The sequence below is a fragment of the Herpailurus yagouaroundi genome, unplaced genomic scaffold (assembly GCF_014898765.1).
Source record: "Herpailurus yagouaroundi ecotype Mexico unplaced genomic scaffold, PumYag 215, whole genome shotgun sequence".
In the NCBI taxonomy this organism is placed as follows: domain Eukaryota; kingdom Metazoa; phylum Chordata; class Mammalia; order Carnivora; family Felidae; genus Herpailurus; species Herpailurus yagouaroundi.
In genome coordinates this window covers 886,105-903,830 of record NW_024412446.1, presented here as the reverse complement: position 1 = coordinate 903,830, position 17,726 = coordinate 886,105, and the positions used below count along the sequence as shown (strand labels likewise).

Here is a 17,726-nt window from a genome sequence, read left to right as displayed (position 1 = left end):
TCCCCTAGATCACTTCATGTACTCTTTTAATAACTCCATTCCTGCCTTATTCTAATTCAACCCTTCATATGGTACCAGGGTAATGTTTTTAAGCATAATCCGCAGGTGTATTTCCCTTGTTGATAATTTTTCAGTGGCTTCCCATCTACTCAATGGAGTTCAAACCCTCGCATATTATATAAAACCTCTTACTGTCTTGAATCTGCCTATTTTCCCAGTCTCATGTCCTACCATTCCCTTATATGCCCTATATACCATGCACACAAAACAATCTGCCCTAGATCACACAGCTGCTAAGTGCAGAGCAGGTATCCAAACCCAGACAGTCTGGTTCTAAGGCCTCGAGTAGGAAAGACACTGAAACCGCCCAACATGTTTACTTCCTCTGTGTTAGTCCGAAATTCTAAATCTGGCTTATCTAACAATGAAATATGTGTTAAAAAAACACTCAGAAGTAAAAAGTCCCACAAGTTTACAATCTGAAGACCCTCTAAAGTTATGAAATAAAGACCAACCATTAACAGCTCTAGAAGAAAATATGAAGACTACTTAACTTAGCACTATGCTATATTAAACAATTCTTATCCATAATCTACGATTCTGAAGGAAAGTTAAAATTTAATGATTTTAGTAGATTCTGGAACTATCTTAAGTTGTTAACTTGTTATCTCCTTAGAATTTGTGTAACTTGAAAGTTTGGTGGGTTTTACTTTAATTACTGAATGTATTCACAGAAGAAAGAGGTTCTAGAGCAAACATAATGACCTGACATGTGTCCTTTGAAAAATAAAATATGCTATTCAAAGGTCAGGTAGTATAATTCTTAACACACCAAGTCTCACAGCAAAGGATTTATTAGATATGACAATCACATCTTCCAGGATAGTGAGCTTCATTTCAAAATAGAGCCTAGAGCCTCTGTAATACTGATAAACAAAAAAAGGTAATAGAATATCATTGCTCATCAGAAGGATGTGCGATACAAATTCAAGTTTAGCCTATGGATGTGTGATACAAATTCAAGTTTACCCTATGGGGGCAATGAATCAACACAGATTTACATGTTATTCTAGAGTAACTTTTAAACCTTATTTTCAAATATGTTCCTATTTGGAACAGACAAGTTAGATCTACTGTAGTTGAACCTCTTCTCCCATTCTAACTCCAGCTACCTTTCCCAGTAGTAGTCCCTGAGGGTACCTCCATGAACAGACTGAACCCACACTTCTGCTTCCTTGAAACTAGATTTTCAGGCAGGAAAAAAAATGGAACCAATCAAGTAAAAGTACACAATGGCTCATTAGAATCATCAATTTCTTTCACCAGTAAAAGCAATAAAAGTTGAACAATGTACAATTCTAATGCACTGTCAATATGGTATCCCTGGATAAGATAATAGAAATAAATTCTGGATACTCCATCCTGACTCATTACTGTGTATCCCACTGCTACCTGCCCTCAAGATAGTCTCAGATTAGAAGGAAGAAATACCAAAATCTAACAAAATCTAATCTATGAGCAAATGTACTATATATGTAGGTAACTTCAATCACTGGGAAATGACCAGGAATATTTTATACAGGCCATTCTGCCTTGAGTCTGAGATAAAAATAACGTAAGTTCTAGCTGGGTGATGTGAAGAGGTGAGTGGATGCATCATTTTTTAAAGTTTATGTATAAAGAAAAAAGTATTAACTACTATGGATTTTTTGTTCATTTCTAGTAAGTTCAAAAATTAAACAACACTCCTTTATTTTTCCTTACAACTGCCCACAATTAAAAAAAATCAATAGTATCAGAATCAAGATTTAAGGCAATGGTTTTCAATTTTTTTAGGTAGGGGCACCTGGGCGGTTCAGTTGGTCCAGCATCTGACTCTTGATTTTGGCTCAAGTCATGATCTCACGGTTCCTGAGTTCGAGCCCCACATTGGGCTCTGTGCTGACAGCATGGAGCCTGCTTGGGATTCTCTCTCTCCCTCTCTTTGCCCCTCCTGTGCTCTCTCTAAAAATAAATAAATAAACTTAAAAAAAAAAAAAAAAAAACCTTTTTTTTTTTTTTTTTTTAGGCAAGACTCTCTCTGTAAGTGAATTCTTGATTTATAGGGCTGTTCCATATAAAAGCCCAAGTACCATGAAATACCCCATATACTGCCATTGCTTTCTAACACACTGCTGTAGAATGATAGGCTCCAGACTGCTATGCTGGTGGAGATGCACTTTACATGCCTGTGTGGTGGAATAGGCAGGTAGGATCAGGGAGAAGGTATGTCTCTAACCAAACACAGGTTTTATATTGGACTCTCTTTTTCAGATGAGAAATGGAATTACGTAGTCAACAGTTCAAGACAGAAAGAGAAACCAAAAACAACAACACAAAAAACTAAGTAAACAGCTAACACACCCTGAGTATTTATCACGTTCCAAGCTCTTTGTATATCTTATCTCATTTATCTATCTATTAACAAGATGACTTCAATAGGAAAAACATGACTTGAAGGTCCAGTGAAATTATTGGTAATTCTGAAAACACATTTCTGTAATTTTTCTAAGATGTTAACATCTTATCACATTGTTTCCTGAGACTTGGGTGGGAATGACTTAATTAAAACAGGAAAAAGGGGTGCCTGGGTGGCTCAGTCGGTTAAGTATCCAACTCTTAATCTCAGCTCAGGTCTTGATTCAGGGTCATGAGTTCAAGCCCCACTTTGGTGGAGCCTACTTAAAAAAAAACAAAAGCCCAAAAAACAGGAAAAAAACAAAGAGACTATGTTACCAAAAAAAATCTATAAGTACTGATGATTGGTTTCACTGCTGGATCATTTCAGCAGTTTGAACTGTGCAACTGGTTCTGGAGAACAAAGGGAAGGAAAGGCACACACAGAAACAAATGGAGAACTGGAATTCTCCCAGAGGAAAATGCATATTTGAAGCTGTCTCTTTTCTTTATAAAGCACACAGATAGCAGCAACTGATTAGAAAATCTCAACTACATGAATAACCCAGGGAGGACCACAGCACAGCAGGCAGACAGAAATGAGAAGGCAGACAATGAAAGAATGAGAATCACTTGGTTCACATTCTACTTAAAGTGACTGGAAGTTCCAGCAAAGCGGGCAAAGAACCAGAGATCATTAAAAACAAACAAACCCAAACCACCCCTAACCTATTCACTCCTGAAACCTCAGCTTTGGGATAAGAATGGTCTCCCTGTGATTACAATGGGGACTGATAACAAAGTTTCCAAACGGCTAGCCTTAAAATATTTCAAGAAGTGGGCAGAAGTCAGAGGCAGTTCCTTCCCACTGCAGTGTATTTCTAACATTGTTCAAAATAGCTGGCAACATGTCTCTGTTTTCCTGACAGAAGGCACTTACTGCTTGCTTGGCAAGAAAACCAACTCAGAGGCCTTAACTGCAACAAAGCCAATCAAAATCCTGTGCACAAACCTGTGACTCAGGTATTCCCCAGAAGCAAAGCTTTTTAAAAGTCATCTTTCCCAAAACCTTCTGGTTAAGATGTACACAATTAATTCTAGGAGGGAAGGAAGACTATGTGACCTAATGGTTAAAGTCAGGAACTAGGAAGCCTAGGCAAGTCACTTAAAGTCCTTTGTGCACTTTCCTGAATGTAAAATGAGAAAATACCCACCCCTACTTCTGAGCAATGTGGTGAAGCTATAACAAATGTGACATCTCACAAACACAAACACACAAAAATCCAGCAACAAAAATGCAAGGTTGTAAAGACAATAAGCATAGAACAGTATTAAGAACATAGGCTCTGGAGATGGCTCTGCCACTAGCAGGCTAAATGACCTTAGGCAAGTTACTTGATATTTCCATTCTTTAATTTCCTCATCTATAAAATGGAGATGATGATGATGATGATGATGATGATGATGATGATGATGATACTGAACTCACAAAGTTTTGCTAGGATCAAATGAGGTCACATTTGTGAAAGGCTTAGCATGGCAAACAGTAAGGGCTATATGTAATAGCTATCATTAGTAGTAACATTTATGTCTAAAATATCACAAAACTTTACATGCTTTACATGCCTTTAAAGGAAAGGGCACTGCCAGTAGGTAGGTAAGTAATATGTAGTGACAAGGCTGGACCTCTGATCTACAAACCATTAAGGGATCTAAAGGCTGATGATATGAGCCAAAGAAGTTAAAGGCGGGGGGGGGGGGGGGAAGGCAGGGAAGTATCCATGCTTAGTCAAGAAATTTTGCTGAAATTAGCTTTCCAAAAAGAGGGAGTGTAAACTGTCCTAATGGGCAACCCTATGAAGTGGTGAAAACACCAACCCAACACATAGCAAGGAGCTCATAATGCCTGTTGCTTGCCTAGGTTATGGGACAGCAATTAGAAGATGCTGCACTCAGGATTTTAGAGCCTGTGAAACCCTGGGAAAGGGGAATCCATAAACCTAGAAGATATTTTCCCAAATGAAAGCAGACTAGGGGGAGATGGCCCCCCAGAAAAAAGGTACAATACTGTGTCATCTGCACTGAGATCCCAAACATACCATGATACAGTAGAGTGCCAAGTTATGTCTTCTGCATCTCTCTTTCTGAACCAATAATTTCTGCTTATTTCAGTAAAATATATGATGGTGTCATTTAGGGATCCCAGAACTTCCTTATTTTCTTCCTTAGACACTGCTTCACCTGCAGTATCCTCTCCAGGCCCAGCCTTCTGGTATGGCTGGAATGCAATTAACCTCCATTGTGTCCCAGGCCTCTATAATGGACCATTCAAACCCATCATATTAGACAAATTCCATGAATCATAGCAAAAGTCTTTGGGTGATGAAAAGGGCTTGGTGGCATCAGCTCTGGCATAGAATACAAAACCCAGCCAGTCTGTTTCCTTGCAGTAGTTATGTAAGTGAGGGAACATAAAAGGAATGTTATTAATGCTCAGTAATATTGAAAATATAATGGTGTAATGGAATGGTAATAATACCAATCTCAATTATATACCATCTTTCATTGGAGACATTCACACTCTGACTAATCAGTGTTACCCCTTCTTTACAGGCAGTGGACACAAAGAAACAGCAAGCAAGATTGCAAGGACTTGCCCAAGATCACAGTGACTCAGAAGCAAGCCTGAGGTAGAATCACTGCACAAAATATGCGCCCCTCTCTCTGTTCTAAGTATGCTTAAAAAGCTCCTTCTTGTTCCTTCTTGAGTGTTTGTAGGCTCCAGTCCCTCCCCTTCATGGAGTGTTCTGGGAGAAAGCATTCAGCTCAGGGACCATACAAATGTCACACTGGACAGAGGGTCACGCTGCCAGAGAAGAGAATATAAGAACTCTAGAGCCATAAGCAAAGCATTCTTTTGTGGTACCAGCATGTCATCCCTCAGATCTCAAGCACTGCCAAACTTCTTTCAAATGTTAACATCTTTTAAAAAGCACCCATCTAGGGGCGCCTGTGTGACTCAGTCAGTCAAGCATCCAACTCTTGATCTTGGCTCAGGTCATGATCTCATGGTTGGTGAGTTTGAGCCCTGTGTCAGGCTCTGTGCTGACAGCACTGAGCCTGCTGGGGATTCTCTCTCTCTCTCTCTCTCTCTCTCTCTCTCTCTCTTTCTCTTTCTCTTTCTCTTTCTCTCTCTCTCTCTCTCTCCTCCTCCTCCTCCTCCTCCTCCTCCTCCTCCCCTGCTTGTGCTTTCTCTCTTTCTTAAAATATGTAAATAAACTTAAGAAAAAAAAAAAAGCACCCATCTCAACATCTTATAGTTCCCTACTAGGCAGAGGGAAAAAGGAGGCAGGGATTATTATTTACATTGTGTTACAGCTGCTTTATATGTAACAATCAGTAACTGATGTTTCGATTCTAATTCAAATTAACTAGAATCAAATGACTTACAAGGCTGTAGAAATTGTAGGAAGAACACAAATCAAGTATGTTATAGGTCTGAAATGCTAACTGAAATAAGAATTGCTAATCAATAGCTTCTTTCTGATTTTTTCCTGTTGCCCCCACTAATTACAGAAAGGACCACAAAAGCACCAGAAGAAACTGCAAATTTTGCTTCTACAAAGAATGAAGAGTGAAATTAAATACCAACCATTACTACCGTTTTCTTGATAATGTTGAAGCTAAAGAATTTGAAGACCTTGGAGAAGTGACTTGGCAAATCTTTGACATAGCTGAGCCATTATTGGCATAAAAAATTCTGACTTTCAAAAGCAGGTATTTTTGAATAGTATCTCAAAGGCTGATGTTTATGTAGCTTTTTTGTTTTTTGTTTTTGCATTAGGAATAAGAAAGATACAAGCCAGGAAACAATACAATTAATGAAAACTGGTATGTATTAGAAATACTGAATGGCAATTTGCACATTGTGTTCAAAGAGACACCAGATGAGGTGAGAAAGACCATCACATGAGTTACTAGGCTTGAAAAGAAGGCTGACATGGAAGACTGAACAAATACTGTGTTATCATCTAATGAACGCTCAAGTGGTTTGCTTTCAAGCTTTCCTCTTTTTGTTCCATCCATATCACTTCAACTTTCCTTAAAGTTGTGTGGGAGAAAAGGGGACGAATGAAATTTTGAGAAGAGAACAGCTTAAGAAATATGTAGACAGCAAATCCTGAAGATAAAATTTTTATGAAGACTCTTTCTGGTCCCAGCTCTGGTGTAACAAATAACTAAATAGTTCTTCTATGGAGAGAAGAATCAAATTCCCTTTCTAGTGACAGAGTCCCAGTTAATGCATCATGAAAACCTGATTTACAAGTCAACAAGGATTCTACTTGCCTTTACTGCCTGGGACACAGATTTAAGAGAAACAATGGGGGCACCTGCATGGCTCAGTTGGTTAAGCATCCAACTTTGGCTCAGGTCATGATCTCCCAGTTCAGGAGTTTGAGCCCCCTGTTGGGCTCTGTGCTGACAGCTTGGAGCCTGGAGCTTGCTTCAGATTCTGTGTCTCCCTCTCTCTCTGCCCTTCCCCTGCTTATGTTCTTTCTCTCTCTCTCTCAAAAATTAATAAACATTAAAAAAATCTTAAAAAAAAAAGAGAGAGAACGAAGATGCTGTTTGGGAAATACAGAATCCAAGGAAGCATTATTCACCTACTGTACCACATAATTCTGGAACAAAATGAAAGAAGATTGGGGATTATTTTAAATATATAGTTCAATGTACATGGAAAGAGGAAAAAAAAGAGATTCAATGAAAGTCTAACCATCACTTTTAAGAGTCCTGTTGGCATGAAGTACTAACATTTTAACAAAAGAATTGACATAAATCCTTAGACTGACTAATCTTAGATGAGAATTCAGAAGTGCTAAAAATTCAACAGTTCTGAGAAACAAGAAATTCCCAATCTTGGTCTAAAAAACCTCAAGGAAATTCCATTCTTTTTCTCTACTATGGGAAATTTGGGGTAACAAATTTACAGCGAGCATCTAGCACCATCAGTTGCTACTGAAGTCCCAAGGTGTTCACACTGATTCCTTTCCTTCTAAGGGGGCAGTGAGAGCCATTCAACCTCAGTATAGGTTCGCCTCAGTCAAAAGATCACACAGTCCAAGACTGGGAACCAGCTATCATTACATGATACTCTCATCATTATCACAAATTATCTTTTTTATTGAGGTCAAAAAACAACAACAGGATAAATTTAGCAACTTAACCACCAGATTTTGACTCCCATAAGGGCAGGGAACATGTTTTATTCATCCTTATATTCCTAGCACCAACACAACACAGTGTCACCATGTACTTTACAATCAATAAAAATATTTGCTAAAATAAAATGTTACCATGTAAAATGTCCGAGTCATCTTCAACAAAATCGATGTCTCTCAAGTCCCATTCTGCATAATTGTCAAACTCCTGTTTGGGGAAAAAAAATTCCCACCCCAAACCCATCAGCACTGAGTAATGGCTTCACAGTAGCCATGCTTTAGAAGCAAACAGAAAATAAATAAACACTTGTTAAAAAGCACTGAATGGAGGGGCGCCTGGGTGGCTCAGTCGGTTGAGCATCCAACTCTTGATTTCGGCTCAGATCATGATCCCGGGGTTGTGGGATCAAGACCTGCATTGGGCTCTGTGCTGAGCATGGAGCCTGCTTGGGATTCTCTCTCTCTCTCCCTCTACCCCTCTCCCTGCTCATGCTCTCTTTCTAAAATAAAAAATATATATTAAAAAAAAAAAAAGACTGAATGGAATACGAGGTTAGGATACTACTATAAGAAATAGGAAGTCATGGGAAAAATCTTGAGACTTTCAGGCAGTAGAGACAGCAAAAATATGAGAAAGTTATGAATCCAAGAATAAAGCCAAACCTAGTATACTAAAAATTAAAAGTAGTCTGTTCATAAAATCTAAACTCTGAATGTGTCATCAAGTATTTAGATAAGAAAATTATCTGCATTAATTCATTTACCTTTTTACTACCTTCTGAAGGCTCTATTTATTTGATAATATTACTTACATAGTTTAATGGGTAGATGTTCATATTCTACTCAATGAGTACAATTTGTAGGAGCAGTATTTATGGGGTAGCTCTACAGTAACAGCTGCCATAAACAAAATACTAACCTGGGTAGGGCTAGCAAAATTATTTGTAGTTTGCTAAACTTTCAAATTATCTCCAGCAGCACTGTAACTGTGGCTCAGATGATAAATCAAGAGACTTATAATTACTTTCACATGGCTTTTAATTCCATGGGTGAACAAGTAACATACAGTTTTTATCTACATTCATCATTCTTTATACACTTGTGAATACAAAACAGAGGCCAGCCCACTGTAGCCTCTGGACCAAATTCAACCCACTGCCTGTTTTTGTAAATAAAACTATATTGGGGTATAGGCATGTTTGTTTGTTTACATATTATTTATGCCACTTTTACACAATAATGGCAAAGTTTAGTTACAAGAGAGACTTTGTGGTCTACAGAAAATATTTACTATCTGGTCCTTAAAAGAAAAGTGTACCAACCCTTGATCCTGCACAACTTTGAAACCCCCTAAGGGTGGAATGAGAACCAGGAACCCAATACCTATTAAGGAAGGGAGAGCCAACACCCTGCAACCTAAGAAATAGGTTTTTGGTCTGAAGAACTTTTACATTTTACATGTGAACATGTTTACAAATGAGAAAAGGTACTCAAATGGAAGAAAATGTGGCTGCCTAAGGCCCTACAAATTACAGTGCTTCAAAAATCTCTTTTTCAGTGGTATGGAACCTGTAGGGAAGAGATATACGCCTCATGCAAAACAAAAACAAGTTTCTCCTACCTCGATGAAATCTGCTCGAGCTGGCATGTACCCTGCCATGTCCCGAGAAAGCAAGGAGTCAAAGGTAGGTCGGGGAGGGTCATCTGTAGCTGGAAGAATTTAGGTTTTCTTAGTTACTTAATAAAGTATTGGCATGAAAATGTGACACAGAAATAGTCTTCATTTACACCCTGCAATATTTTTGTTTGGAGAAAAACAGTGTCTGAGAGAATAAATAAAATTCAAAAGATTTTTATAAATGGAAAAGTGAGAAAGATAAAGTATAATGGAAACAGACTGATTCCTTAAAAAGGAAACTAAGACTTAGGGAATTCTCTAAATAAAATGGGGAAATTCCCTCTGATTTGTACTTGATTAACATAAGAGAAAACCAGGATCTTTTCTTTTATATTATAGAACAAAAGTTATTTATCCTGTCTGCTTCAGCTCCCTTACCCTTCAAGAACAATTTCAATTTATAAATCTCACCCAACTGAGAAGCAAAAAAACCCCACAGGATTTGGAATTTAGTTGGAGTTGGGTCCCAGTTCTATCTGCTAGTCCCATGAGGCACAAATTTAACCTTTCTGAATCTCAGTTTCCTCATGTATAAAACAAAAGCACTTGCTCTGCTATCTCACTGGGTTCCTATGAGGAACAAATGATCTAATGGATTTGAGAACAAAATGCTAACATCCAAAGTGTTTTCCAAATAGGTATCATCAGGCTTTGAGTCAGTCAGCTATGAAACCATTTCTAGAGTATGAGGAAAGGGGTGGGGGGTCATGGTGGTGGTGAAGAAACATTCAGATCTTATTACTTGTGCTCTGGGAGCCATTTAGGAAGGATGTCCATTTATAATTCAACACAGGTTTAGTTATGTTTTGTTAGAAGACCCATGAGTCCCTTAGCCACATGAGATTTTTTTTTTTTTTAATTAGCTATTACTACCACAACTAAATGAAGTAAATAACACATTGCTTCTTGGACTTAACACTGGGATGATTAATAATGAGTTCAATACTGGACTCTCCTAAGTAACTAATACCTATAATCATAAACCCTCCAAAGCTTGGAAGATTGGTTCATTTTGGACATCTCATCTCCAAGAAGCATTAATGCTGACTGACATATTCACAACCCTCAGAGTGGGTGGGACACAACTGCAGATCTGGGCACCATGATTTCCAGTATAGAATTCCAATCCCTCCTTAGCCCATTATAGCCTTGACTCTTAGTAACTGCCATGCCAACTCCTCCCATCTTCCATAAGCTCTTTACTTGCCCAAACCACTATTTATCTGCTACTGCAACAGGGCCCAAGGTGAGCTAAGTATCTCTTACCGATACCGGGAGGCACTTACACAGAAACGGAATGGCTGTATCAGCAGTTTTTGCCTCCTCTGCTTGCTTCAGGTTCAGGAGGGTAGATGCAAACAGAGGGTTATTGATGAAATGCTTCATATAGTGTTTTTCACACTCTTCCTTGGTCTTGGTGCACATCTGATTGGCTACATCCTGCCTACAGGATTGTGAGAAAAAGAGAGGTTTGTTCTTTCCAAATTTTAAGTCCCATCTACATAACGTCTGGAATTTGATACCTCCAAACCAACATCATGGAGATATCAGCAGAACAACGAAAGAAATATAAGCCCAATTTTGGTGTAAACTGACATGCTAAATCTTGCTGTTCCAAGGTACAAAAACAATATCCAAAAAACCCTTTCCTTTCTACCAAAAAAAAGGAAGATCACTAGAAAGTCTGTAGATTTCCATGTGAGCTAGGCCTCAGGAAAAGAATTGCTATCATAAGCCACTTTAGAACATTCATAATGTACATAAGTACAGTTTTATATTGCATAATGTTTTATATTTTACAAAACACTTCACATCAACAAACATTTCTTTACTAGAGTGCCTATGATAGGCCAAGCACTAAGCTAGAAACACTCACAACGTAAGTTAATCCTTGCGTTATCCATGTAGTGTTGAGTACTTCCTATCATCTCACTTTCACAGAGAAAAAATTAGGCCCAAAGAGATTAAAAAACTTGCTCAAGAAAATTAAACACATAAATGCACAAAACCAGAATCTATGCACAAAACCAGAATGCTGACTCCTACGCTCAGATGATGGAGAGGTAGAGGTAAAAGCTCTCCAGTTCCCTCTCAACCCCTTTCTTCTCCAGCACTTAACCTGTCCTTTTCCTATGCTCTGCTTTGTGTACTCCAATCATCTGTATGTATATTTTGATTTTCCTCCTGGACTATAAGCTTCTTGAGGACAGGATACATGTCATAATTTTTAGCTCTACCACCTTCACCGCCAGGCTTCGTGTCTTACCCACAGTTGATAGAGAAACAATAGAAATTATTCATGAGAAATTATCTTAACTCCCTAAGCTTCAGATTATTTGTGAACAAAATGAAGTTTTGTTTGGAAGTTAGTTGGAGTTGGGTCCCAGTTCTATCTGCTAGTCCCATGAGGCACAAATTTAACCTTTCTGAATCTCAGTTTCCTCATGTATAAAACAAAAGCACTTGCTCTATCTCATTGGGTTCCTATGAGGAACAAATGATCTAATGGATTTGAGAACAAAATGCTAACATCCAAAGTGTTTTCCAAATAGATATCATCAGGCTTTGAGTCAGTCAGTGCTATCTACTTCACAAAATGAAATCATCAGTGTGAAAATATTCCCAAAAGGTAAAAATGCAAGTGGTAATATTATTAGGTCGCACTGCCTCCTAGGGCAACACCAGTTAGGGCTATTCACTTCTACTAGGCTTGGACTGACATAGGTATTTGCAAGCTAAAAACAGGGAATGTGAATAAGAAGTCTCCCAAACTCAAGTCTCAAGTAAACTATGGCCATCTACCTAAAGTCTGACTCACTTAAATGATAAGGATATCTAGAGTCAAGAAAAATTCATAAAATTAGAAAAGAGAAGTAACTAATGTGTCTCAACTTCCGTACTATTCAGAGAGAAATAACCAACCTTCCCCCTGTTGATATAAACCAAAGTGGCCTTTTAGAACTGCCTAGTTATGGACAACTAAACACACCATGTCCCTGTGAGGCATTTCAGAGTGGATGATAACTTATCTCTAAGTCATGAATCAATAGGAAAGTAACATACGGCTCCCAAACTCCTCTTTCTAAGACTCCTCCCTTTACCCTTCAACAGCACCTTCTTCTTGGAGCCCACTAGGGCAGGACAATCCTTAATACCAAGCTCTTACCAATTTCCAAAGCCACAGTCCATCACAGCTTCTAAAAGGGCCATTTCTTCTTGAGCAGTCCAGCTGGGGTCAAGAACAGGAAAATCTGAGGTCTAAGGAGGAAAAAATTTTGCCTAAGAACAGATATAGAAAGGGAACACAGCAAACTGAAATGTAATGCTAATTCATACTCAAATGACTGTCATTCTCATGGTTTTGAGAGGTTCCTAAAGTACATTCTTCTTCTTTTTTTTATATGTTTATTTATTTTCAGAGAGAGAGAGAGAGAGAGAGACCACGAGCAGGGGAGGGATAGAGAGGAGAGAGAGAATCCCAAGCAGGCCCTAAGAGCTGTCAGTGCAGAGCCTGACCCAGGGCTTGAACTCATGAATTGGGGCTCGAACTCACAAGTTGTGAGATCATGACCTGAGTGGAAATCAAGAGTTAGCTGCTTAATCTACTGAGCTACCCAGGTGTCCCCTGAAGTACAATCTTATGAGTTGTCCATCTCCCTCACCTCTATTTCCACCATTTGCTAAAAAGTTTCCAAGAAATATTATCACTCATAAATGCCATGTAACTCATGTAGAGATATATATTTTTTAAACTTAGCACAAAGGTAAAGATAAATATTATACTATGTTCCCACTCAGCTACGAAAGAGGGCAACACAAATATGTATGTATTTATATTTTTCTTATAATGGAAGAATAAACCTTACATTAAAAAAATGGTTACCTATGGCAAAGGGAGGAAGAAAACAAGGTGAAAAGGACAAGGATAGAAGCTAAACCTCTCTGAATATTCCTTATTTTGAGATCTGACTGAAATATATACATTGGATGCTAATTACTAAATTTAAAATCCTAAGAATCAGTGGCACCTGGGTGGCTCAGTCGGTAAGCGTCCGACTCAGCTCAGGTCACGATCTCGCGGTTTGTGAGTTCAAGCCCCACGTTGGGATCTGCGCTGACAGCTCGGAGCCTGGAGCCTGAATCAGATTCTGTGTCTCCCTCTCTCTCTGCTCCTCCCCCACTCACACTCTGTCTCTTTCTCAAAAATAAATAAACATTAAAAATAAAATAAAATCCTAAGAATCAAAAGCAAAATGTAACAAAGAAACCTATGAATTAATTTCAAGGCATAATCAAAGAAAGAAACTATCCCAAATAACTTTAAAACAGTGATTTCATTATACATCTCTAGTAGAATACACCTTAAAAGTAAAAAGAACTGCCAAAAAAAAATCTTGCGGCACCTGGGTGGCTTAGTTGGCTGACTATTTCGGCTCAGGTCATGATCTCACGGTATAAGATTCAGCCCTGTGTTGGGCTGGGTGCTGGGAGGGAAATGGCTTAAGATTCTCTCTCTCTCTCTCTGCCCCTCCCCCACTCACATGAGCACTCCCACACACTTTCTCTCTCTCTCAAAAAAAAAAAAAAAAACTGTTTGCAATAGCATTGGTCTAGTTTTTCTGAGATTATTGTACGCGGATGTGTTACGGGATAAAGCAAAGCAAGTAAGTAATTGTGCTGTGGATTAAAACGATATAAGATCTATGAGATTATGTAAAAACCTTATAATCTTATATTTGAATTGAAAGTTTTAGTATCAACTTACGATATATTTTGTCTCAAAAGAATAACTTCCTAACACTGTACAATGAAAAAATCCAGAAACAATGACCAACCCAGTAGCAACGAACACCTCTAATGCGCAGTATGCAGCCACTAAATACTATTCCCCACGAAAGGAAACAGGATTCTTTAAAGACCTGATTCTAAGTTAGAAAATGTACCAGATGAGACCAGAATATTTTGTCATAATGAACAGCAAAGACACTCAAAGACTACAAGAGTCATGTCAAAAAGATTTGCAGGCCAACTTATAGATGCTCCCATTAACCATTTTGAGCATCAATAAGGATAATAACTGCAAAGGAATGAAACACATCAACTCTTCTAAATATCTAGGAGATGCCAGGGAATCAACTCATACTTTCAAACCTAGAACACAAAGGGAAATAATGTTATTTATCCTGCCTTTCTTGTACAAACTTTACCTCAGGGTAACCACATAATGATGAGGTGTTTCTTTTTACAGAATTGTTTTATCTCATAAATTAAGAGTACTAGGATTAAAAAGATAACTATTTTGCAATCCCTAATGAACAGACCTACACAATGATCATAAATAAACCTGATGTAGCCGCTATATGTAACTACCAATTTACAGGAAACACAGAACACAGAAAAATATGTTAATCAGCAAAATCCAAACTGTACTAATATCTGTAAGACAAAGAACTCATATTTTTAAAAAAAATCAAATAAACCAAAAGAAACAAGAGAAAGAGTGAGGGTAGGGGAGAGGGAGAGGGAGCACCCACAGAATAGAAAACAGGTAAGAGGGGCGCCTGGGTGGCTCAGTGGGATAAGTGGCTGACTTCAGTTCAGGTCATGTTCTCTCAGTTCGTGAGTTTGAGCCTTGCATTGGGTTCTGTGGTGATAGCTCAGAGCCTGGAGCCTGCTTCGGATTCTGTGTATCCCTCTCTCTCTGCCTCTCCCCCACTTGTGCTCTCTCTTTCTCAAAAGTCAATAAACACTAAAAAAGAAAAAGAACATGTAAGAAACAACCAATTGGAATTTATGGACCTCGTTTGTAATCCAATGAAAACACACTGCAAAAGTTAAAAACATGTAGATGCCACTACACACTCACGAAACCCACTAAAAAAGCTAAAAGTTGGCAAGCATGTCGGTCGAACAATCAGAATTCTCATTCACTGCTAGCAGAGGTATAAAACACTACAACTACTCAAGAAACTTTCTGACAGTTTCTTAAAAAGTTAAAAATGTACAATCATTTATTCTATGACCCAGAAATTCCAGTCTTAAGCATTTATCCAAGAAAGACAGAAATATATGTCCACAGAAAGCCTTATACAAGAATGTTCATCATCTGCAACTACATGGATGGAACTGGAGGGTATTATGCTAAGTGAAATTAGTCAGAGAAAGACAAAAATCATATGACTTCACTCATATGAGGACTTTAAGAGACAAAACAGATGAACATAAGGGAAGGAAAACAAAAACAATATAAAAATAGGGAGGGGGACAACACATAAGAGACTGTTAAATATGGAGAACAAACAGAGGGTTACTGGAGGGGGTGTGGGAGGGGGGATGGGCTAAATGGGTAAGGGACATTAAGGAATCTACTCCTGAAATCATTGTTACACTATATGCTAACTAATTTAGATATAAATTTAAAAGAATAAAATTAAAAAAAAAAAAGAATGTCAATAACAGCTTTATTCATAAAAGCCCCAAACTAGGCAAAGCCCAGGTAACCATCAACAGTGTCATATTCATAACAGTGTCACATTCATGGAATATTATTCAGTAATAAAAAGGAATGAACTACTATACACAATATGAACGAATCTCAAAAATATGCTGAAGGAAACCAGAAACAAGAGTACATACGATATGAATCCACTTATATGCAGTTCTACAATATGCATAACTGATCTATGGTGATAAAAACCAGAACAGTAATTATTTCAGGGGCAGAGAAGGGAACAGAGATATTTTTAAAAAGCTTTTATGACATGACTGGGAAACATGAAAAGTGATTGAATTACTTTTAAATTTTAGAGAGATCTAGTAAAACATTTATAGATGAACTGGTATGAAATCTGAGGGATCTGCTTCAAAATAATCTGGAAAAGTGAGAGTTTAGATGAAACAACATAGGCTATGAGTTGACAGTTTAAGAGGTAGTTAACAATCACATCCTGGTGCAGTCCCTTCTCACTTAATATGGGCTGGACCTGTGACTTGCTCAAGCCCTGGCCACTTCCATTTTTGTGGTCTTGGGAGCCCTGAACCACCATGTAAGAAACCTAGCTTCCTTGCTGGAAAGACCAGGTGTACAGGCCACATGGGGAGGAAGAAGCTCCAAGGCTACCTGATGAAATAACAGTTAAGATGTCCCAGATGACTCCTAACCAAGCCATTCTGAGGTGCCAGCAGTGGTGTGAAAAAAGCCCCGTGGACTTCCAGCCTCAAACACATCATGTGGAACTGAAAGCCACCCTCACTGTGCCCAATCTGAATTCCTGACTCTTAGTTATTTTATTTTTATTTTATTTTATTTTATTTTTGTTTTTGTTTTTATTTATTTTTGGGACAGAGAGAGACAGAGCATGAACGGGGGAGGGGCAGAGAGAGAGGGAGACACAGAATCGGAAACAGGCTCCAGGCTCCGAGCCATCAGCCCCGAGCCTGACGCGGGGCTCGAACTCACGGAGCGCGAGATCGTGACCTGGCTGAAGTCGGACGCTTAACCAACTGCGCCACCCAACCGACTGCGCCACCCAGGCGCCCCAACTCTTAGTTATTTTATACCACAAAGTTTTGAAATAACTATTCGGTAGCAACAGATAACTGAAACATATTCTATTTTAGTATACACATAAAATTTTCTATAAGTTTTTTTAAAAAGGTGACACAAGAGATCTTCAGATTTCATAGGCCTTCAGAAATTGTTGTACCTTTTGCTGATGACCAAAAAAAAAATTTCTGTGATTTGTGAAATTACACTGCTATAAGCAATATGTTTTTATCTGAGCACATACTATGAATATGCCCAGCACATGAGGTACCAGAAGATCCAAAAGAGAAGCCTAAATCATACATTCAGAGTCTATGTCTATATTCATAATAATCAATCTGGCAAGTATCATAATAAATACATATGACAATTCATGGTTGAAGAGCCTACGTTATTTCTAAAACAGTATTTAGAATATTAATTAGCCCTCACGAGCTTTACTGTGAGAAAAGACTTTCTATACCAAATAAATAAATAGGCATAAGATAGTTTTCTTAAAGTTGAATCAGTGTTATTCAAATCCTGAACGCAATCTCAGCCTTACTAACCAGAATCTCTAAGAGCAGGGTCTAGGAATCTATAATTTGAAGAAGCTCCCAGGTGACTCTTAGGCACCAAAGTTTAAGATCACTGGTATAAAGGGTGTGGCAGAAGGAGGTGCCTTGACTTATTCAAGGTTCTAAGAATTATAAGACAAAAATAGGCATAGAACTCAGAAATCTTGATTAATGCACCACCTACCACAGCATGAGTAACTTCCAAAAATACAGCACTGTGAGATGACAAAAGTACTAAAAAACCATTTAAAGTTTTCTGTGGTTTCAAATGAAAAAAAAAAAAAAGG

The 17,726-nt window shown here is 38.2% G+C and overlaps 1 protein-coding gene across 4 annotated transcripts in view; it reads right to left on the bottom strand.

Moving 5' to 3' along the window:
- Positions 1-17,726, bottom strand: part of TADA2A (transcriptional adaptor 2A) — a 51,956-nt gene that overhangs the window by 18,673 nt on the left and 15,557 nt on the right. For all 4 annotated transcript variants that reach the window (XM_040455140.1, XM_040455139.1, XM_040455141.1 and 1 more), the window contains 4 exons: positions 12,503-12,594; positions 10,623-10,780; positions 9,280-9,368; positions 7,794-7,866 (listed from right to left, as the gene is read on the bottom strand). In XM_040455140.1, coding sequence (XP_040311074.1) covers positions 7,794-7,866; positions 9,280-9,368; positions 10,623-10,780; positions 12,503-12,594 — 412 coding nt within the window. The remainder of the gene's footprint in view (positions 1-7,793; positions 7,867-9,279; positions 9,369-10,622; positions 10,781-12,502; positions 12,595-17,726) is intronic.